Raw genomic sequence first — 23,406 nt, 5'->3', positions numbered from 1 at the left:
TATAAATCAAATTCCTGATGTGGGGGCTCCAGTGAATCAATGTTTCCTAGAAAACAGTCAGCCTAGCCGAGCAGTGTGTTTGCGAGGCAAGAAATACCAGTCTTACGCCTATCCAATCTGAAAACACCCAACAGCTACGGTGGAAAACGTGTGGGTAGATTGTTCTCAAAGGAAAATTGTTTGCTTTCATATACGCTACTTTTCACAATATGTGTATTGGTTGCAATGGAAACCGAATAGGAAAGATGTGGCTTTGTGGTTGGAGTTTCTCGGAATATTATTTCATATGCAGAAGCCAACAGCATCCAATAGAAGTGGTCTATCGAATTGGTTTTTCCATTCAACTGCTATTCAATCTTTATAACTTTATTGAACTGATTCTGGTACTGGAATAGCTCCCATCTAATGGTAAGTGGCAATCAATTACTTGGCTCCAACATTTCCTCAATCCAAATTGATATTTTCTTCGTTTCCGTTGCAATATAGTAATTTCTATAAGAGCTGCACTAAAACATATCGTTCTTGCATTATTCAACGGTATGGCAACGCAAACGGCTCTAAGGAAAAACAGCCAAAGAAATTGTATTTCGCAGCTTATTCCGGTTTATCGGTTCGCACTTCACCGGAAAGTATAAAGTCTGATGAAATGGCACAACAGTCAAGAGTCGTCTATCCGCCAGACCAAGCCCAAGTCGCTAGTCTTTATACTCGACACAGCTACGAGAGACCTAGAAGAGGACAGAAATCAGCTAAATTGGTCCCGCAGAGACGCACACCTCGCAGGATATGAGACGACATCCGAAGCGACGACGGGAAAGCGAAAGGAAAAATCACTTTTCTGAGGTCAAATCATTTCCGGGCCGGAGAAAGAGGTAGATATCCCTTGCGAATATCTCTCGGTCGGATAGTGCTCGCTCGAACCATGATAAGAAGTGATGCATCGTTTTAAATAAAATTGACAGTTTATCACAAAAAAGTCCAACTGACTGTCCTTTGTCAATAGCTATCACGTTTCATGTGGGTGAAAAATAAAGCCAATACAAAACTGGCCCAATTAAGAACCGGTTTCCTAGGTGAATGACCTCTTGAGACTAATCGGATTTACATTCATATCCTTGATCATTTCTCAAGAGTGTTTTGATCTAAATAACCGCTTAAAACTGATAAAAAAGAATAAACATCAAAAGATCATATTCCGCAGTTTGGGGCGAACCAACCACAGATTGAAAACCCCATCAAATAGTAAATAAATAAATAAATATGCCACAGTGCACTAATCTCCAAGAAGGCATACGAGAAATTGGGGTTTTGAAGACGAACAAAGCCACCAAGAAGAACCGCCTACCAACCGAGCTTTACAAACATGGCCGAAAAACACTGGTAACGGTTCTCGCGCCACTGCGTACCAGATTTATACTATCCGACAAAAATTGGAGAAATAATAGGAGTACCCACACATCACATATTTATTGATTTCAAAGCAGCATGCGATACAGTCGATCGATACCAGCCAAGGCAGACAAGGTGTGGTTTAACCTGCATGATGTTCAACATCGCTCTTGAGGGGGTGATTCGACGAGCGGACATCAAAACGAGAGGCACGATTCTCACCAAGGGTTACCACGACGGCGAAGGTGATCTACGCCAGACTGAAAGCGAAGCTTAGGAAGGTTGGGCTAAAAATAAATGCGTCGAATACCAAATACGTGGAAGGATCCTTATTAATGGAAATCCTCATTTGTTCGATAGTTCTTTAAGGACTTGAGGCGTGACGCTGCTCACGGAGGGTATACGCGCCCTTGCCGTATTCGATCGGAGGGCTTTGTGGATGATATTTGGCAGAGTACGAACGGAAAGCGAACAGTGACGGAGGCGTCTCAAGCAGCATAATACCAGCAATTCTAGTTCCATACACCTATTTATGACCAGAATCACAGGTTACACGCACTGCTTGAAGAAATTCCACCTGTCGACTACCTCGCGCTTGTTTGTGACTAGATTCCCTCCCACATCCTTGCACATGTCAGTTTTCAGAGTGTTTCAGCCCTTACAAGTTTGGTTCACCTTCTGGTAAAACTTGTGCGTGTCATTAGTTCGGAATAGTTGTTTTGATTCTTCACGATCTCTGTCATCCTTTTGGCACTTTCTACTTCTCAGGAGTTGACTCCTCGTAGTCAATTGGCTCCTTGCTCGTTGGTATTTAACCAAGTTCTCCCTAGTGGCAACGCTCAGTTAATGTTTCCAAGCAATTTTATTCTCCGCCGCTTATTATCATTTCCCATCAAACCATTCATTTTTTATACCCTTGTCTTCTTCACGGGTGCCTAGCACCTCTCAGATAACTGAACAGACTGTCAGAACCGAGCTTTGAGGTTTGAACAATCTAACTCCTCGGAAGAAGGCAGTTTTCGCGTCCGTAGTTCTCGACAGATTGCGGGTTATCTAGCTGTGTGATGTTCAGCCGAGGAGGACGGCTCTCAAGTAACAATTCTAAGTTTTATTACATTCTTCTAGTGGTTTTCATGACCAATTTCATAAAACCGCTAATAAAGCTATGAGCTCCTCCAAAACTTTCTGATAACCGCTATAAAGCTGCCTTCCAGCCAAGTGGCCCATCCTTTAGCACGTTTCTATAACCTCTTTAAGAATCAGATCGTAAGCTTAAGTTAAAGTTAAAGTTTTGCTGCCAGATCATCCTGATCGATTTGATTTATAGCGACCATAATAAAATACAGAATGTTTAATAGATTTTGAGCCATCTCCGTTGGTTTGCAGCATGTGCGCATTAAATTGTAACATCACATTTTAACGAGCATATTGATATGATCAATTCGAAAATATATTTAGTTAGTCAATTGCTTCCTGTGACAGGAAAACCGATTGATAATAACTTTTTTTTCTGCAAAACACTTTGCTTTGATGAATTTTAGAATATGGTCATATGGCCTCGCATAGAAAAATGATTTTGGTGTTGAACTCTAACATTCTTCATAATAGCAGCACTAAATCTGTTTGATCAGGGTCTCACCGTTTCAAAAGCTCTGCAAAACTAACAGATTTATTGCAGTTTGACAAGTAACCGTAATAAGATCCATTTTGATTGGAGAGATTGTATTGCTACATCACTTACGGCAAGTACCACGTCTCTTAGTACAGCCAACTAGTTTTATCGTGGTAATATAAGCAACCACTATAAATATGCTTTATTCACAGTTTTATTATGGTTTTATAACTAGCTATAAGTGTGTTTTGACTAGTATCCTCTTGATATTGCATAACCTATACCTATTAAAATGGATTTCTGTCTATCTGTCTGTCTGTCTCCTTATGGAATGTCTGTCTCCTTATAGTATGTTCCTTATAGAATCGAAAACTACTGAACCGATCGGCGTGAAAATTTGCATGTAGGGGTTTTTGGGGCCGAGAAAGGTTCTTATGATGGTTAGAGACCCCTCTCCCCTCTAAGGGGGGGCTTCCATGCAAATGAAACACAAATTTCTGCATAACTCGAGAACTAATAAAGCAAATGTAACCAAATTTGACATGCGGGTGCTTTTGGAGACAATAATTTTTCTTATGGTGAATGGAGAGCCCTCCCCTCTTTAGGAGGGGAATTATGACCCCTCCCCCTTTAAGAGGGGGGAGTCCTATACAAATGAAATACAAATTTTCTCATAACTCGAGAACTAATCAATCAAATGGCACCAAATTTGGCATGTGAAGGTTTTTGGAGGCAAGAATTTTTTATGGTGAATTAGAACCCCTCACCACTTTAGGAGGGGGGAACTCCTGAAGAAATGAAATACAAATTTTCTCATAACTCGAGAACTAATCAATCAAATGGAACCAAATTTGGCATGTGGGGGTTTTTGGAGGCAAAAATTTTTTCTGTAATGAAATGAAATCCCTTCCCACTTTGGGAGGGGTTCTTCTATATCTATACAAATGAAATACAATTTTTTTCATGACTCGAGAACTAACCAAGCGAATGGTTAGTTGACATGTGGGTGCTTTTGGAGACAATAATTTTTCCTATGGTGAATGGAGAGCCCCCCGTCTTTAGGAGGGGAATTATGACCCCTCCCCTTTTAAACGGGTGGACCCCCATACAAATGAAATACAAATTTCCTTATAACTCGAGAACTAATCAATCAAATGAAACCAAATTTGGCATGTGAAGGTTTTTGAAGGCAAGAATTTTTTTATGGTGAATTAGGACACCTCCTCACTTTAGGAGGGGGGGCTCTTAAAGAAATGAAATACAAATTTCCTCATAACTCGAGAACTAATCAATCAAATGGAACTAAAATAGGCATGTGGCGGTTTTTGGAGGCAAGAATTTTTTCTATGATGATTTAGGACCCCTCCCCACTTTGGGAGGGGTGCTCCTATACAAATGCAATACAAATTTCCTCATAACTCGAGAACTAACCAAGCAAATGGAACCAAATTTGACATGTGGGGGGTTTTGGAGACAGGATTTTTTTATGATAGTTTGAGACCCCTCACCCGTGTGGTAGGGGGATAAAGACTCTCATACAAATAAAACAGAATTTTTTGCGTAACTCAAAAACTAATTGAACTCGAGACATTTTAGACTGTCCATAAAACATTAGTCAATAACAAGACCACCAAAAGTGCCAATAGTAACACTAAATGAAATGCGCTTCAGCCGCCGTTTTCTTCGAATGGAAGAAGAAAATCTGCGGGTGCGATGGCATCTTCTAATCACAAAATTAAACATTTTCATACAACCAAAAGTATATGGAACCAAAACAAAATCATTATGTATCAAAACGGTTTGTTTACCATATGTCTAAGTTAGGTTCTTGTCGTTTTGAATATAGACCCGGTAAGAATACTCTGGCTGATGTCGTCCGACACAAGTGAGCCTTTCGTTTACGTCTATCTGTCGTTATCCGAGTACTACTGGAGCCATCTATTGACAAACACAAACATCTATTCCGCTAAACACCAATAACAAAATTTTGAATTTTTCCTATAACTTTAACCCTGTTCAGGGTGTAGTCTACCAACTATCCAATTACACCGTTCCATTTGATTTTGTTAGCAGCAAAAACCCGGGAAATGCACTTCCTGTGATAAAAGTCAGGTCCCACGCGGGGGGGCAGATATTCAATGAATTTTGCGCACAAATCCGATCATCGTTATCTATTGCTGGGGGATATCGTACATGAAATTGACCAAAATTTCCTATGCCTATAACTGAACTGACGCGAAATCGATAATCAAACCGTGGCGCGTGGGTACCCAGTTGCAAACTGCTGAGTAAGGAATACAGTCAGTCAGTAATTTCCCACAAAACTGCTGGCTGTAGCTACTGGAAAAGCAATCTTCTCTATTTCTACTCCCAAAGTACAAAGTGTGCCCAATGGAACCCGGTAGCTACCTTGGGCTAAATTTCCTACTACGATATAAGCAAATAACAAACGGTTATTTGCAGTCGTCGTCGATTTTCTTATCAGTTTACCTACCAGATTTTACACAGATTTTTTTCGTACAATTCACTCCAAATATTTCCTAATTCATTACGTTTTTCTCACGTCTAGCAAATCGAACCCATCACCAGTGCCGGTGGACGATCGGGCTGCGGTCCTTAGGCATACACAACCTGCGCTGCAGGCTTTAGAAAACCAATAAAAGCTCGACACGTGAAGCCCTCATTATTAATCGATATCATCCGTAGGAACCCTGACAGTGCGCTTTGTGTATCGTTCCGTATCAATGAGGGCCTCCCCTGACCCGGTTTTCCGGTGCGGTTGGCTGTGCTAACAATCCAATATCCAGCAGATTTGCAGTTGTAACGAAACTTTATCTCTGACTCGTTATCAGCATCTGGTTTCGGTGGGTTGAAGTGAGGGGGGCAGTGTCGGTATCTGTATCGAGCCGAGTAAGCATTTCCACACACGTTTATCGTGTTGTACTGCAGTTTGTGACATTATTTGTTAAAAGGAACGGAAAAGTTCCGTGTGCGCTATTCGCCAGCGACACTGTTACACTCGAATTCAAATTGGATGGCTTTGGCAAATGGCATGTTCGCAAGGAATTATTTGACTGTAAACAACCTGTCTACACCGACCACTTTCGGCAGATTCGAAGCCACTCTCCGGGCAAAGTTTGCGAGTACTTGCGACTTCTGTGTAATATGTTTGGTGACAGAGATTTGGTTTATCAAAAGTTGGTCATGTGCAGGGAGGAAGATTTGTTCAGCACATATTTTGCTCGTTTGTCGCCACTGCTTCTGGCGAAGAAAGCTAACGAATAAGTTAACGCCGACTGCAGACCAGGAACAAGCAAACAATTTTCGAACTTTTGGTGACTTTTCGGGTGTCAGGATTTGCGTAACATTAAGCTCACTTCTTCGTACACAGTTGTCATCTTTCAAAAGTCAATCTTTCGTTGAGCGTTTTTCAGATGGGTGAAAAATGTAAAATGATTTTCCGCAAGAGCCGAGTTCTTTCCTAGTGGGTTATCGCAAATTCCCTGCAGCATATTTCACATCGTGCCCGAATATCAATCCCAAACAGCTCAGACTTAATTAGTTTCCAAAAGGGATTTCCTCCAAAATCCGTCTGTTTTTATTAAAATTGCCTTATCATAAGAAAAAAAAAATATGGCTGTCGTCGGTTGGTTTGGCTCAGTTTCGCAACGATTATGATTTACGCATCAAACTGGGAGTGGACCGTTTTGTGTGCGGATCGATGCAATAAAAAAACGACATTATTTATGGACTCTATTGTGCCTCAAGCTTAATCGGATGATAACCATAAAAACTCTGCCTCCGTAGCAGGACGGCACATCTCCCAGATGAGTTTATGGGCGTGAGCGATCCGGCTATCGAACGGCCCACCAGACAGGCCTCAAAACCACCGGCTGGTTGGATGTTTCGAAATTAAAATATATGGGAGATCTCATTTCGGTCATCTCGTAATCTCGCAATGCGAACAGCGAGTGGTGCAAAAGAATAACCCAAACCGGAAATGGTTAATTTCCTGGGAATTGTGACAGCTGCCAACCTTCGCCAGTATATTAGTAGTGCCCACAAAGCAACAGCTGGAGTCAATAGTGCGCATAGTTCCTCTTGTAGGCGTATTGTGCGTGGGAATGTGAAAAAAGAAAGTTTTTTCTACGAATTATTTTCATTTGCATGCCTTCCGGGAAAAACAACACTGATCATTGCAAATATTTGCTTTGAGTGGGAATGATACCAGTGCACTGAACTATTTTTACTTGAAATCAGTCATGTAACATCATACCATCCTACTATTCTGCTATTTTACTTATTAATTACCAATGCAACAAATGCAAAGATTGAACACGAAAAATACGAACATTATTTTTTTTATTTTTCAATGAATCAATGTTAGATTACTGGATTTATGCTTACTGTAAAACCATTGCACCCAGGGCAAAAACGAGCCAAAAAATGTATAGACCAACCTCGTGTTTTTAGTCGTGACCTTGAAATGCGGTCAAACATATATATTAATATGTTTTGAAACGGTGGTTCTACAATTGATGAAGGGACGGTAGGAGAAGGTAATGAAAAAAATTTTTGGAATGGAGGAGAAAGAGCCGGATTCGAACCCACAACACCCGCCAGAGCATGTGGCTCGCTATAACATGTACTTTTGAACCACAGAGGCGCTGGACAAAAGGAACCTGCACAACCCACTTATTAAGGTAGCGACGTATATGGTCAGCGTGTTAGTCGCGTTTCTCAGCGTGGGTTTTCGGGGAAAGTCACCGTTCCTATGAAATAGACCAATCTGGTGTTTTTAACCCGCGCTGAGAATCGCGGCTAACACGCTGACAGACGAACAGCGTCACGCGCAGTACCTTGTAAGTCGCAAGGGCCTGCATAGTGTCGTCGTCCTGCCAGTAAAAACAAGTTAGATTTAAACTTCTCGGTCGGTGGTTTCTACAGTAGGCGAAGGAAGAGGCACAATTTATGTCTAAAAATAGCCCATCCAGATACGTCGGTACCTTAATAAGCGGATTTTGCAGTCTCCTTTTGTCCAGCGCCTCTGTGGTTTAAAGGTACAGGAGTTAGACAAAATGATCGGGACAGGCAAAATTTTGAGGAAATTCAAACGGCCATAACTTTTACAAAATTGAACATTTTTAGATGAAACCAATTGCATTCGACGGGAAAGTTTACCTAAAATACTTCAAAATTCGTAATAGTCAGCGGACACCGAAGTTATTCCGGGTTGTCTGGGGGTGTGTCAAAAACTGATTTTTTCAATTGCTTGTATCGTTTTTTGTCATGGAAATTTATTAATTTTCATATTTTATCCCAAAACTAGATTTCATTTCCAGTCGATTGGTCGAAAAAGAACGGAAATCCGATGAGAAACAACCGAGATATGGCCATTCTAGTGAAATCAGCTCTGGAAATGTTGCCAGTAATGTCTTACCTTTTTGACCATTTTGAAACATGACCAAACCCATTCCAATATGGATGTCAAACTTCAAAAATTGACGAGGGTTGAAAATCCTGAAGTTTGACACCCATATTGACATGATTTCGAATATTCCCTGAAACGACCACTTCCGCCGGGGTACCCAGAGCCTGCTACAGGGTTGCCATGGCACGCTGCGAACCTGGGAATGCTTCCAGTGTCAATGGCTGACAAAACCTTAACGTTTGATGCACATATTGACATGGTTTGCGTCATGCCCTAAACTGACCAGAGCAATAGGTGTTACTAGTACTGATTTTACGAAAATGGTCGTAACTTTGTTGTTTCTCATCGGATTTCCGTTCTTTTTTCACCAATCGACTGGAAATGAAATCTAGTTTTGGGATAAAATATGAAAATTAATAAATTTCCATGACAAAAAACGATACAAGCAATTGAAAAAATCAGTTTTTGACACACCCCCAGACAACCCGGAATAACTTCGGTGTCCGCTGACTATTACGAATTTTGAAGTATTTTAGGTAAACTAGGAAAACTTTCCCGTCGAATGCAATTGGTTTCATCTAAAAATGTTCAATTTTGTAAAAGTTATGGCCGTTTGAATTTCATCAAAATTTTGCCTGTCCCGATCATTTTGTCTAACCCCTGTACATGGGTACCCGCGGGTACCAGCGAGCCACATGCCCTGGCGGGTGTTGTAGATTCGAATCTGGTTATAATTTCACATTATAGGTTGGGTCGACCCGTGACCTTCCAGCATTGGACAAAAGGTAGGAGTCACAACGACAACTTGTTAAGCGTAGGTACCAATAACCCCCCCTTACCTTTCCGCGCATTCCCCTCCATTCCAAAAAAATTTTTCATTGCTTTCTCCTACCGTCCCTTTATCAATTGTAGAACCACCGGTTCAAAACATATTAAGATAGGAGATAGGAGATTAAGATTAAGATAGGAGTCACAAAGACTACTTGTTATGCGTAGCTTCCAATATCCCCCCCCTCCTCCATCACCCTTCCGCTCTTTCCCCTCCATTCCAAAAAAAAAATTCATTACTTTCCCCTACCGTCCCTTCATCAATTGGGTATTTTAGCGGTATATAAATTTTCACATATTATGGTAACATATGATGTCACTGTATCGTCACATGAAGACTTTTTCAAATTTGACGAGTAAATGTAATAAAAATAGCATTTTTTTAATTTAAAAATTTTTTTTGGGATAGGACGATAGCTGAAAAGTAACACACTTTCAAACAGCAAATCTTTCTATTTTTGATTTTTATTAATTGTTTCATTAAATATTGACCTAGTTGAAATAAAAAAAGAACAGTTAGATGCAGAAAACGACGAGCTATCAAATAAGGTGGAAAAATCCACTTTTTTGGGGTAATTAAAATACCCAATTGTAGAGCCACCGTTTCAAAAAATATCAAAAAATGGATGCAATTCAGAAACGGCTGGCCAGCTGATTAAATATAAGTTATTCATAGGCTATAAAAAAATTTCCGGCGAAACGCGCTATTATCAATCGGTTACCATGTCACAGCAAGCACCTAGAATGATTTTACTAGAAATTGAGATTGACTAATTGAACATATTGTTTTTGTTTTTAATGTGTGGACTCATCACTGCGACCAGTATAGTTGATCTATTGTGATATCGCCCGGGTATTTGCTGTATGACCTGCACTGCATTTCTTTTTGCTATAATCGCTATTGAATAAGCGATATGCTTATTAAATTTTATGCATGCTTGTGTGTATTGGGGTTTACCCTTCCTTCAGCGCTCGATCTACTTTACCCACTTATTCCTCACTGCCTGTACTATTCCATATTATAGCCGTCCCCAGCGAGGACTCATTCATTCCTCTGACCAGTACACTTAACTATATAAGAGACTTTTGCACTGTCAAGAGACTTCAGCTGGTAAACATAGAATTCAGCATGATGGAAGGGTTAATGAGGAGCCTGAGAATAAACCCATGCTAAAGTCACTTGACACCGAATGACCTCATTCTACTAAGATTCGAACCCACGACCACTCGCTTGTCAAAGCAGACTCGGTAACCTTGCGGCTATGGAGTCCCCCTGAACATATTGTTAAAACAACTACTTTTCAAAAATTTCAAAATTTAGATGGGGCGTTGATTTTACTCAATTATTACACCAATGTGCACGTTAAAATTCAATGCGCATAAGCTGCACAACTACGGAAACTGCTGAAAATATATAATTTATCCTATCGGATATTTTATTATGGTCGCTATAAACTAAATTAATTAGAATCATTTAACAGTTGTATATTTTCAAGTTATAAAACTATTCAGTAAAGCAAATGTTATGCTTTATAACTCTCGAGAATAAAGCGAAAAGCGTCGTAAAATTATGGCAATGGTTATCAAGCAGCGAAAAGCATAATATCTTTTATTGCGGCTCTCAGCACAGCGTGATAAGACTGCTTGAGCTTATGACCTGATTGTTAAAGAGGTAATGAATTTTCTACGGACCTACGGATCAAATGCTCAAATCTGCGGATTTTCATAAATTTTGCGGAAAAGATTGAAAGTTTCATTTAGTGACAAAAAGCACGACTACGCTACATGCAGTGAATTGGACCCGAAAAGCATAACTTTATTCTTTCTGAGAGAAAGAAGCGAATCGAATAGTTTACTTTAAAGTGTATTAAAATGGAAGATCTGCTTTATTGCTTTGACGGCAGATCGAAATTTTCATCATTATATGCGTTAACGGCATGAAATTCTTTTCTGCTTTCGCTTTTTGATCGTAGTGATATTTACACTCAAGTCTTTTTTTACACGGTTTGTTTTTTTCGATTACTCGAAAACGGTGCAGCTAAGGAACTATTAACAATCTACGTGAGGAATGTCGAGCTACTCCCAAATGTATTGAGAAATAAATGAATGGTCTCTAAGTTTCCCCGTTCTTAATACTCAAAAAACTAAACCGTGTGAAAAAAGTACTTGAGTGTACATTTATAGTAATACCGATATTTTCCTGGTTGGAGTACTATTTTTTCCCACATTTTGGCAGTTCCGTAATATGATTACTGTAGTGCGATAAAACTTCAAAATCAAGCGAATAAGGTTGTTCTTTATAATCAAGTGGAAGGAATCATTGTTCTATCTGCATTAATGTTCAATATACTCTTTTTACGGAGCAAATAAAAACTCTTGGACATTTAATCCTTCAGAAAACGATGAAAAGATTATTAAAATAAATAGAAAAGATAACGAAGAGACGGCGAAAGACAGCGGAATATTGACGAAAATGTGAATAAAAGTCAATGGAACAGTAATAAAAAGATGGCAAAAATACGATAAAAAGACGACAAAAAAACTGCAACAAAAACACGACAAAAAACGGGAAAGAGACATTAAAAAGTGTCAAACAGGCGATAAAACTTGCAAAAAAAACTACGAAAAGATGGCAAATATACGTCGCCAAAAAGACGACGAACGAACAACAAAAAGACTATAAAAAGACAACATTTTTGTTGTCTTGGCAACAAACAGTACGAAAGAAAATGACAATTAAATCGAAGAAAAGGCGGCAAAATGTCATAAAACGAAAATATGATGGAAATATGGAAAAAGGACCTGGGCCTGAGTGTGAAAAAGGGATGTATTAGACACTTGGAGAGTTAATTATTGTCTACAATATTGCTGAATTGAGCATAGTTTTATTTTCTGTACTGATTGTACTATAAGGCGGCAACACCGTTTGTAGCCAAAAGAGTGCTCTTTCTGCCACCACTGGGACAGTAGTCTTATAACAAGGTTAGTGCAAAAGATATAGCAATGCTTTACTTCAGCAATATTATAAATGATAACTAACTCTACAAGTACCCCATATATCAATTTTCTAATTCTGCTTGGCTGAGGTGGTGTAGTCAAAAGAGCAAAATAGAAGAAAAAAGAACGTGCCAAACCTGGCTTCGGGCTATTACACGAATTCCACTCGTTAGGAACCATAGTGACGCCATTGTCGTTGTACCATCTGTCAGCCGGGCTGCTGCAGGAAAAATAAGAACACGTTCTGAAGACTCTACTATTTTTTTACGAGTAGGAAAATCTGCTAAGCACCTGAGAAGATACGGTACTATCAGGCACCGGAGAAGACAACTCAGGGAGTGGGGTTTAGGTATCCCGACTCCCCTAATGGACCGTGAGAAAGCCGACCCACTAAAACCCTACTCGAGTCTCCAGCCTCAATCCTCCCTGGCACCACCTCATCAGTATTACTTCATAGATGGGCTATTGTGCTTAACGCACCCTCTTAGATAACTACTGAACTATGGTAGTTAGGCTGTTTATTCGCCGTTGATCGTCTCTCCAGCGGTTTTGTAGCTCAAGTACAATCTGGGTAGCAGCCGCATTGACCGCTCTCCAGACGTCCGCGCTGGAACACATCCTTTGGACTAAGTTATCCGCAGTAGTGTCCTGTCCGCTCACTGCCATCATGTTGCTTCTCGAACCCGCAAAACGAGGGCACATGAAGAAAGCATGTTCTGCAGTTTCCTCTACTTCCACGCATTCGGGACACGCGGGGGACCCCGCATAAAAATTTTTCGGCAAAATTTTGCCGGTTTCGGTGCTATTTTTAAGTGTGTGTAACAAACTTCTAAACAATTGCAAAATGTCAGCATTGTCGAATTGTACCTGTATTCGAAGTTTTCCATGAGCCCCTCGTTCGAACCTTCATAATAAATAGTTTAAATTTTATTTTCGTTCATAAATTCATAAACTATATCCGCTTATAAAAGTTTAAAAAAATCTAAGACCCTTTAGCTAATTTTGTACAATAATTTTAAACAACTTTCATTTGGGTCATTATCATTTTTTGACTTTTTGTCAGGTAAACTAATTATTCGCGCCCGGCAAGGGCTAATAATTATCTAATAATCTTTTGTTGCTACAGCTTTAATTAACATAAATTCCAGAAAAAGCATTGTTCAAATAATCCTAAGAGCTTTTCCTGCAAACGAACGGATAGCACTGCTTGTGTTCCTTTATTTAGCTATATGCTTGCTATTTTTTGTCCTCGACTGCGACAGGAATTTCACTCAAAAACCACGAGGAAATAAATGTGCGGTGAATACAAAGGAGATATCAACGCTATCTAACCGATGCGTTGCGGCTTTTGTGGGACTTACTCACACATTAATTCAGCATGTTATGGAATTAATTCCTATGGATTAAAAGAGGCTCATTCTAATTTGCACTACTTGCAGAGAAGAGCGGGAAGGTCGCAACATTTGCTCCCTTCGTTACCGGGGGGTGCTGAGCCCATTGATATTTGCCGACGGCAATTCAGCAGTTGTCCTATGTGGTTGAAGCACAAAGCAGCAAAATTGTTTATTTTGCCTGCACACAAGGTCAGAGCAGCCGGTTTGTCTACCCGGAAAAAAATAACCATAACACGATGATAAAAATTATGGTAACAGTAGGATACAAAAAGTAAAAACAATAAAATTTGTCGTCCTAAAAGATAACCAAACTATCAAACTTATTGTTGTCGACCATAACTTTCATGTTTTTAAGAGATTCTACCATAAAAATGACGGGATGTAAAGTATCTTAACAATAAAAAAAAATCTAGTTTGTTTGCGCACAAAAATTTTCATTTACAGTAAAAGTTATCGTCTTTTTATGATAATTTTTTTAGGCGAATCAACAAAATATAATTAAAAAAGGCAGTAAATTTATGATGAAATAAGGCCAATTATATAGCGTAAAATAAGAAACAAAAATATGAATAAAACTTGAATTTTACAATAAATTTACACTTTTACAATAAATTTACCATAAGTTTCAATGTTAATAATAAAAATTGTTGTAGATGCATTGTTTCTACTACAAAATTTAATGTAAATTTTTTTTTTCGGGTAGTTACGAACGAAGGAATGCAATGTGGTCAAATATTAACGAATAAATCTATTCTAAAGTTTTAAAGAATTTTCAAATTGCATATATGCTAAACCTTATGCAAATTAAACCGAAATTACGCAAGATTTGCAATGTTTTTCAAGTGCCAGTAGTGAAGGAGCAGGAAAAAACTAGCTGAACTGAATCACCCCATCCAATAGTTGCACCCCAAAAGGGGGACGGATCGAAAAGTTGGACCCTTTCTATTCCCATTACGATTCCCTGTTGGAAGCTTATTTATGTTTACCCAAAACAAAATCAGGCGCCAGTGAGTGGCAGGATCAAGCGACCGAAGCGAAACGTATGGAATTCTAGATTCCTCAGTCGTCGAAAGTGGAACCAGGAACTGATAAATCTTTGGCACTCGAGTGCCGCTTGGAGATATTTTCATTCAGAGCATTCACATTCCTTTTGAGGAAGGTATATTGGATTCCGTGCTATCGTTGTAAAGTCGACCCGTGCAAAAGTTCAACAAAAGTGTGACCTTCTTCCTGCATCTCCAGTCCGCTTCGCCACGGGCAGTAGTCCGTGTCAGGTTGATGGGTTCCTGCGCTCCGGTTTTCTATTATTGCCACGGAAATTGATGGGCAAACTTCTACGGCGACGACGACGCGGGGATGGTGAGATTTAGTGAAATTGAAATAATTTCACGAAACACAAATAAGCTGGCGAAGGACGCCCCCGGCTGCTGGGAAGGATTTGTGCACAGACATGGTATGATTTGGAATTTTGACGAACTTATTGGAAAGTTTTGATGCGGGTGGCTGGTGAGAAAGCACGACAGCAGCCAGCGTCACGAAATTGGGATTATGTTACATTTTCCGCGGGATGGGCCCATTTGCATAAAGTGGTTTCATTTCGGTGCCGGTCGAATACCAAGGAGAAACCCGTAAATTCCCAGCGTAGGTAATTATTCTAATAAACTCGGGGGATTTCGAAAGGATTATGCGTAAAACGATATGATCCATTTGTTGGAGGTTTCACAAAATGAGCCAAATGTAATACTTCAGTAAATGTTTTGCCTAATTTGGCTCGCTTCAATTTTCTGTAAATTTCCGAAATAGATGAAGTGGAATTTTGCAGCTCTCTTCTCGCAAACAGATTACTGGTTTTTGCCTTTTCTGTATCGAGAACAGCTGGCAAATTAGGTTCGACAAGCACTTGAGAGCCGTAAAATTTGACTAGCAACATTGAATGTGGCAAATTTTCCAATGGAAAAGTTGGAACACTTCATAGCAAAGTCAGAAAGAGCATACTTTCCGTTTTAAGCAAGTAATGATTGTAATGAAACTGACATGGGTAGTCATGAAACCAAATCATCTGAGTTCATCACTGCTTCTGAAATAATACCTGCTATAGCGAAAAGTTTAGCTCTATAAAAACTTTCGGAAAACTTGAATGGTATTTTTATGAGGATCGAGATATAATGTCAATCTTTTAACGTTATGGAATGAAAGCGATGTCTTCTGCAAAACCGAACTCTAAGGTAGTGGCGCCTGGGAGAGGACATTGACGATAATTTGATTAGCTGGACGAATCGCTTTTAATAGCTATAGACGAGACCGTTTCCACAAATTGGTCGTTTATTTTGAAAGCCACTTCTGTCGACTGGCTCACATTTGGGCGACTACATTTTTGGAACTGTCAGGTGTCAGCAAGCTAATACATAAATCCATTAATGGCCCCAATTATGGCTACAATAAAATTTTCGCACAGACCCGTTTTATGTATATTCGTCATCCAGTTTAGCAGGACACGCCCTATCGAGCGGCGACAATCGGAAGACGTGACAAACTTCTGAGCGGAAAAACTTGATTTAATCCACCCAAACGATGTGAGGTACCTTTGTTATAGAAGATTTTAAAAAATTATGATCGAAAACAATACTCCAAAATTTGGTAAACTGCAAAGAAAAGTCGGAACAGCCATGTTGGACAAAAGTTACATGAACTATCATAAAACCTTTTAAAATAGTTTTTCTTATTTGCCAATTACTAATCTTTTAGTGATAAAAATCTCATCATTATGTTCAGTGTTGCTAATCAACAATGAAAGTGTTTGGATTCGGAATACTATCAAAAGTGATTCCATTACATGAAATTCTTTTGCATTTTTTTTATCTTAACTACCTGCTTTTGAGCCTGCAATTAGATATTTGCGTACAAACAGAATATGAAATGGGCATCTGTCAGAAATAGCTCTCGCCATCCCAAGGTCCTATCTAGCGCCTTCATGTGACCATACCTGGTAATACTCCAATTTGAAATTCAGTAGCCAAGCTAGGAGGTGCGGGGTTGAGTGATTGCTAATTCCTAACCTTACAATTGTAGTTTTAGGCAGGCCACTGGGCTACGCGAGCTTTTTATCAAGTGATACCCGTTCTAAATCTGACTGTTACCAAATGGCCGAATAACAAATAGCCGAAATCGCCGGAACAGGTTTATCTTTTTAGTATTCTTCCCTTTCTTATCCAATACTTCGCTGCAATTAACGTATGTATTTGAAAAATAAACTAATTTCGGTTGGTCGTAAAGTGGCAAAAAGGCCTCATCCTTTGCGTGATACTTCTTGATGAAGACGATAACTTCCGGTAGGTACTTCGAACTGTATCTTCGTGTCTCCTCGTTCACCATTAGCCCTGAAGGAAACAACAATGGCTTGAATATTTTTCTCTCGCCGATCGTCAGCCACAGAAGGATCTTCTTCGAGAGCTTGGCGCGGAAGATATATACTTGACGCCTTCCTTCTTGGTGGAGGACATAAAATACTCGGTCCTCTACAGGTCTTTGCCGTCCAGCGTGAAATAGTTTTCGTACGTTTCGTCGCTCATTATGACCACGACATCGTCGCCAGTCTTGACTGACGCTTCCGCATAAAAATGCCCATTTTGGCCAAGAACTTCTTCACCGTTTAGCCGATTACTTCGATTTCCCGATCCAAGACGTGGAACATTGAGACCACCTTGCTCTCGGTTTTCATCGTTAGCTTCTGCTGTACGATACCGTCGCGCAGCACTATCAAGCGGCCAGAACCAGAACTTTCGCTCAACGATTTCGCCTTTCTCGCGGTAGAGGGTGCTGCAAATGCCGGATTGGCTCTATTCAGCGGATACGAAGTGCTTCATCATGTCCGACCTCTTAGCTACGGGGTGGAGCTGGCAGTACGAACAAAGTATCGAGCGTAGTTGTTTGACTGTTATGCATATGTTACTGCTAATGCTTTACTGAAATTCAAGCTCTTTTTGGCGCTCCTAAGAGTTAGCACCCTTGGCAGGGGCCGGTCTGGTCAACCGTACGCTACGGTGCTGCTTATTGTTAGTGCCTTAGTGAAGCCCATCTCGTTTTTGGCGCCCTTGAAGGCTAGTGCCCTTGGTGGGGGCCAGTCTGGCCAACCGCACGCTACGGCGCTGGCTCCAAGTAATGTTTCAATCTGAATATCATCCATCAATCGGCCTTTTTAAAGGCCAATAATTGCAGAAAAAATTTAATTTGCTTGACTTGAATGATTGGCGATGATTTCGCATTTTGACAATTTTTGCATTTTTGCTATTTTTAAAGTTGCACTAGTCAACTTTATGCTACTGGCTTGAAACTGGTATGCAGTTGACGAAGATAGCATCCTTCAGGAACTAGCTTACAACTGCGATTAAACCGAAAACATAAATAACTATTCTGGGTTATCAGCTACAACACTGACTCGCATTCGCCAATTTCCACGAAATTGTTGATAGCACCATTCATTGTGATAGATTGATTTGAAGTATGATTGTCTTACAATTAACATGTGGACAGCCAGTTAAAATATCAATTAGCTAACGTCCTCTGCATCTTACTAGTACCTTTCGACACTCTACTTTACTGCTATTTACATACTTGACAGAAATACAATTGAAACTATGTAAAGAATTGCAAGCAACTAACTGATGCAAGGCAGCAAATAAGACGCTCAAAAACTTTTCTCGGATAAGACAGTCGCTGATTTTCCTCGCGTCACATGCACAAATACCCCTTCAAGGGTTCACATTGCGATTCTCGTTTCGAGTGATTTTGGTTCGTTTCGACCACGTTAAACGAATGGGCGAAACGAACCAAAATCACTCGAAACGAGAATAGCAATGTCACCCCTGTTTTCGTACAAGTCAACAGTTCCGAACAAATTTTTGCAATCCTATATGAATGCAATCTGGCAATAGGAAATGATGACCGCTCATTTTTCTATGACGTTTCACTTACAGGACATCAAATTGAACTAGGTCAAATGTTTCAGCGATTCAACGGTTGAAGAAAAGGGGTGGTTTTGCACTATGGCGTCCTCCCCAAGCACATATATCAAATTGGTGTATCATCGTAAAGAATCTTCGACTTGTTCGGATGAGGCGGTCTTGTTACTTTTTTTTGTAAAAGGACACCACACTAAACAGATGTCGACCCTGCCTGTGAAGCAAGGTAGTCACGAAGAAAATGTATGGGGAAATTCGACCTTGAAATTTTACATACATTTTCACTATTAAGGTGAAGGTCGTCAGGCTTTTTTTTACTGATTTCAGTACTTGTTGCCACTATCGTTTTGTTTGGAACTTGGAACTTTTTCCAGGAGAATAGAGTTGCTAGTAGTAAGTAATAATCTGTTATGAACAATTATGAAACGTAGAATCACGTATATATTTTTGCTGTTGAACTAGATCTGACAGAAATTCTATCACATAAAATGTTGTTTACGACGAATTTTATTATCAGTGAATTTTAAAAGTTTACGACCCTGTATGACCCTTAATTTAATAGTGAACATAATTGGTCAATTTCAAGCTCAAATTTTTACGTTGGCATCACTCCATATATACGTCCGTTCCCTTGGTAACGTACAGCAACGACGGTCGAGGATTTGGAATTGCAATCGTAACGAAGTGAAGTTTTTCCTATCAATTCAAATGTACAGTTTGGGCAAATTCATTATATCTTACTAAAAAACTGTTCGGGCGGTAAACTAAAGTTTTCTATGCCTCAAGTTAAGTTTCGCGAGTGATGTGACGAATGGAACGGGTGAAAAAAAATTATGAAAAATCGACGGCGAAAAAGTGACATCTCAGTATTTAGTGCAATTTATGCACCAAAAAGTAATAGAACCTGTAGAATGCAATGTTTAGTGCTTCGAGCTGCAAGATCTTATTACAGCTAGCAGGTTAATTTCCCGCGTCTATTGGAGCATGTTGGTACACTGAGGAAGGGAAGGAAACGGTGATATTCGGTGCCATACTCACTGACATACATGTACTCTGATGACCTTGTCGTTAAGCGTATAAAAGTTTGTTATAAATATGTTACTATAACATTGCTGGGCATTTTATCTATCCAACAACACATTAACAGTTATGTTTCGATCAGTAGTATAGTAGCTATTAGCGTTTGAAATCTTTCAACCAAATGTTATACTTCAATTTTTGTTTTCACAAAGTAGTACCCGCTATAGTAAACAAAGAGGTAGTCCTACGTCAAAAACTCAACTTTTTTTAGAGTGGTTTTAACCCAAAGGGTCATTCATCAACTCAAAACTTTTTTGTGTATAACTTTTTATTGCGTGATGAATTTTTGGTTAAAACTAGTTTAGAGTGTATTATTTAAATATGCAAAATTGCGCCACAATCTGTCAAACGATTATCACGATAGTTTCCCAGCAGTGCTTCGACAAAAAAATTATAGGCGCGGTCGTGAAAAAAACAGTCGATCAGCACCATCAACGGCCAAATATATAAAGAAGAATGCTTCCAGGAGTACCTGCTGCCTTTCCTTCGGTTCCACGAAGGTGATACTCTGTTTTGGCCGGATCTGGCACCGTGCTATTACGTGAAACCGGTCATGGAGTGGTATGAAACCAACGATGTTGTTTTTGGACTGAAGAAGGCAAATCTACCACCAGAACTTCGCCCAATAGAAAAAAATTCGAGCGATTATAAAGGGCAAGCCCCGGGAAACGGAAAAGGTCTCCAAAAACGACCAGAATTTAAAAAAAGAGTTAATGTAAAATGTTTGTAAAAAAGAATTTGATGGGTAGCGTTAATTTCAAGATGCGGGAATTTAGCCTAAGAGCAGAGATTCAAATAAACCAACTGCAAAAACATAGCTAATATGTGTTTATTTATTCCCTGAGAACATCAAAAATATCCGACTTAAAATGAATTTTTGGTGATCATTTTTGTGTTTTGCATTGTCTCTTCAAAATTGGAATTACCTACGAATGGCCGAAACACAAATGGCCGAATACCATAGAAAATATTCGCGGCTTTCGACCTGCTCTAATGTTGGTTATATGCTGTCCTTACTCGCACCCGCTCATTCGGACTCAACTAAAAGATAATCCCTACTAGTCAGCAAGCCTAGTGAAATGCGTGCATCTAAATAGAGGAGGCTGACCACCCCCTCTCCACGCAGTGACCGGTGCTTGGTTGAATTTCGGTCATTTGGACTTCGGCTACTTGTCATTCGGCCATTTGTGTTTCGGCCATTCAGTACCAGCCCTTCATGCTCATGCAATTCGTTCAATTTTAGGATGAGGGAGAACTACCAACTGTTGAGATTCAAATGAATAAAAGGAAATATAGGAACCTTGCGGTTATTTTTCGTTTTTGAGTTATGGTTAGAAAACTAATGTATGGGTGTGAAATGGAGAAGGCAAATGAGAAGCGTCCAACATAGCTCTAGCCATCCCTAGCGCCTCCACGTGGCCATACCCAGTAATGTTCTATTGAGTAGCAGCCAAGCTAGAAGGTGCGTTACCCGATCTCAAAACCGCTGTTTGGGCAGACGATTGAGCCACATGGCCTTGCTAAGAGGTAAGCCTAATATAAGTTATTTTAATTATTTTTTTCGTTTTAGCTTATGAAGCACCTCCAGCTATATAGTGAAAACTTTGGCCAAAACGAGTTTTAATACTAGACATGGATACCAGAAGATAAAATTAAATTAATTATTGGAAGCACTTATGGAAACTCAGATGATCCAACTCTATTCCATTCGAAGGACTGCTGGTGAGATTGTTCTATTTTTGCTCATTGCAACTTATAATAATAGTATTATTATTAATATCATATATGCGGAAGGCTGGATGATAGAGTGGATTGCCAACCAGAATGCTTAAGGTCTGAAGCAAATATGGCACTTGTCAATTCTCATAAACAAATCATCACGTGGGTTAAAGTTGGTACAGCGAAATTGGTTATTGGGAATTGGTAAGGAAGGTCGCTGGAAGGCGACTCTTATATTCCCGGAATACACACAAATGCCTCTGCATGTGCGGACCCACAAAATGAACTATTAGTGATCATTTTTGTCTTTTGCATTGTCTCTTTAGGATTCGAATTACCTGTGAATGGCCGAAACACAAATGGCCGAAGATCATAGAAAATATTCGCGGTTTTCGACCTACTCTAATGCTAGGTATATGTTGACTCACCGAATAGAGGACATTATAACGAACACGGTGATATACTATAAGCATAATATTTTATCATATTAGCGATGTTAACGAGCATTTTATTCTAAGTGTTCGAAGTTTGAGACTGTTCTAAGTTTGAATCAGAACGGTACTGCTAAAACTTACAGCCCGTGCTTCTTTCCAAGTACGAAAAGCTTTATTCGATGAACGAATTTCCTTCCTGCTAGACAACAACAATAAATATTCGTTTCCATTTCTTTTTCCATTTTATTGATTACTTGTTATGACCCTCCTTTCGTGGCTATGAGATTAATCGCAAGGCTGGTGAGCCGGTACCACAAAAAAAAACTTGGCAAAAGCCACAATAAATTATGCTGATCTCCATAAGTTGTTATTCAGCTACAAGAAACAGTTGAACTATAAAAAATCACCCACTTCTTATTTCTAAGAATAACCACATTTTACTGGAATCGACTCTATCTTGAAGGCAGCGTCACGCAGTTCAAATTCAATGTGCATTCTGTATAGAGATTATCTTCTCCAATTAAACATCCTTGACCATTTATTAATTGACCTTTAATCTATATACTTACATTGACTCCGTGTGCGAATGAAACCGGAAGTGCCGTCGTGATGATTACCACCCATAGTATCGTGATGGCCCAGATCGTGTTTTTCTCCGTCCGAATCACCATACTGGCGATCGGATGCACCACCGCCAGGAACCGATCCAATGACATTAGAACTAGCGTGTAGATGCTGGCGTGTGCCGTCACAACAATCAGATACTGGACACTTTTGCACCACAGATCGCCGAACGGCCAGGACGATAGGACGTAGTCAGTTGCGGTGAACGGTATGCAAAATATCACAAACAACAGATCCGCTATGGCCAAATTGATGATCAGAAGATTGGTCGTCGATCTCATCAACGGGTTGGAAATCACTACCAACACAACCAGTGCATTGCCCAGCAGACCCGTTATTCCGATGAGCCCAAAAAAGATCGGAACAATTCGCGAAACTATCATTTCTATCTCTTCCTCTTCCTCCGGAGTCATACCGGAAGTAAAGGAGGTCGTTGTTGGTAGAATGCTACCATTGAACCGACCCTCAGAGGTCGCCGAGCCTGCCACCACTAGGGAGCTATAACTATCATTCACCATTTTCAACACTTTTTCCCGTTCGTTCCGCGAATAATAAATCAACTAATTCTAGTATTACGTGCTCGTAATATTATCAATGTATTTATTTTCAACTCGTAAAAACCCGCGAAGGATGCACACAATAAACCATAATAAAACACTGCAATTTGCTATAACTCGCAGTCGTCAGTCTGGGTACCCGGCACCCGCTTCTCCATCACGAGTAAAAAAATAAGTTCCACAAAACCAACTAGCAAAAATTCACCGACGAAAAAGTGCACTCACGTTCTTTACTGCTTCGCTTATCGCAACACTGAATTCATGCATATGCAACAGGTTAAACAAGTGCCCCACTATTAATTTAGCAAGGACTAAACTAAGCAGCAATCCCGACGGCGGATATTAAACCGAGCGCCAGGATTCACGGTCCCCATGTATCACAT

At 39.8% G+C, this 23,406-nt stretch overlaps 1 protein-coding gene across 1 annotated transcript in view; it reads right to left on the bottom strand.

Moving 5' to 3' along the window:
- The window catches only part of LOC128732901 (allatostatin-A receptor-like), a 148,417-nt gene extending 125,430 nt beyond the window's left edge, over window positions 1-22,987 (bottom strand). Inside the window, exon 1 of the mRNA XM_053826341.1 lies at window positions 22,412-22,987. Coding sequence (XP_053682316.1) covers window positions 22,412-22,984 — 573 coding nt within the window. The 5' untranslated portion in view covers window positions 22,985-22,987. The remainder of the gene's footprint in view (window positions 1-22,411) is intronic.
- Between the last annotated feature and the right edge of the window lie 419 nt (window positions 22,988-23,406).

The sequence above is a fragment of the Sabethes cyaneus genome, chromosome 1 (genome assembly GCF_943734655.1).
Source record: "Sabethes cyaneus chromosome 1, idSabCyanKW18_F2, whole genome shotgun sequence".
Classification (NCBI taxonomy): Eukaryota; Metazoa; Arthropoda; class Insecta; order Diptera; family Culicidae; genus Sabethes; species Sabethes cyaneus.
This window is presented reverse-complemented; position numbering and strand designations above follow the sequence as displayed.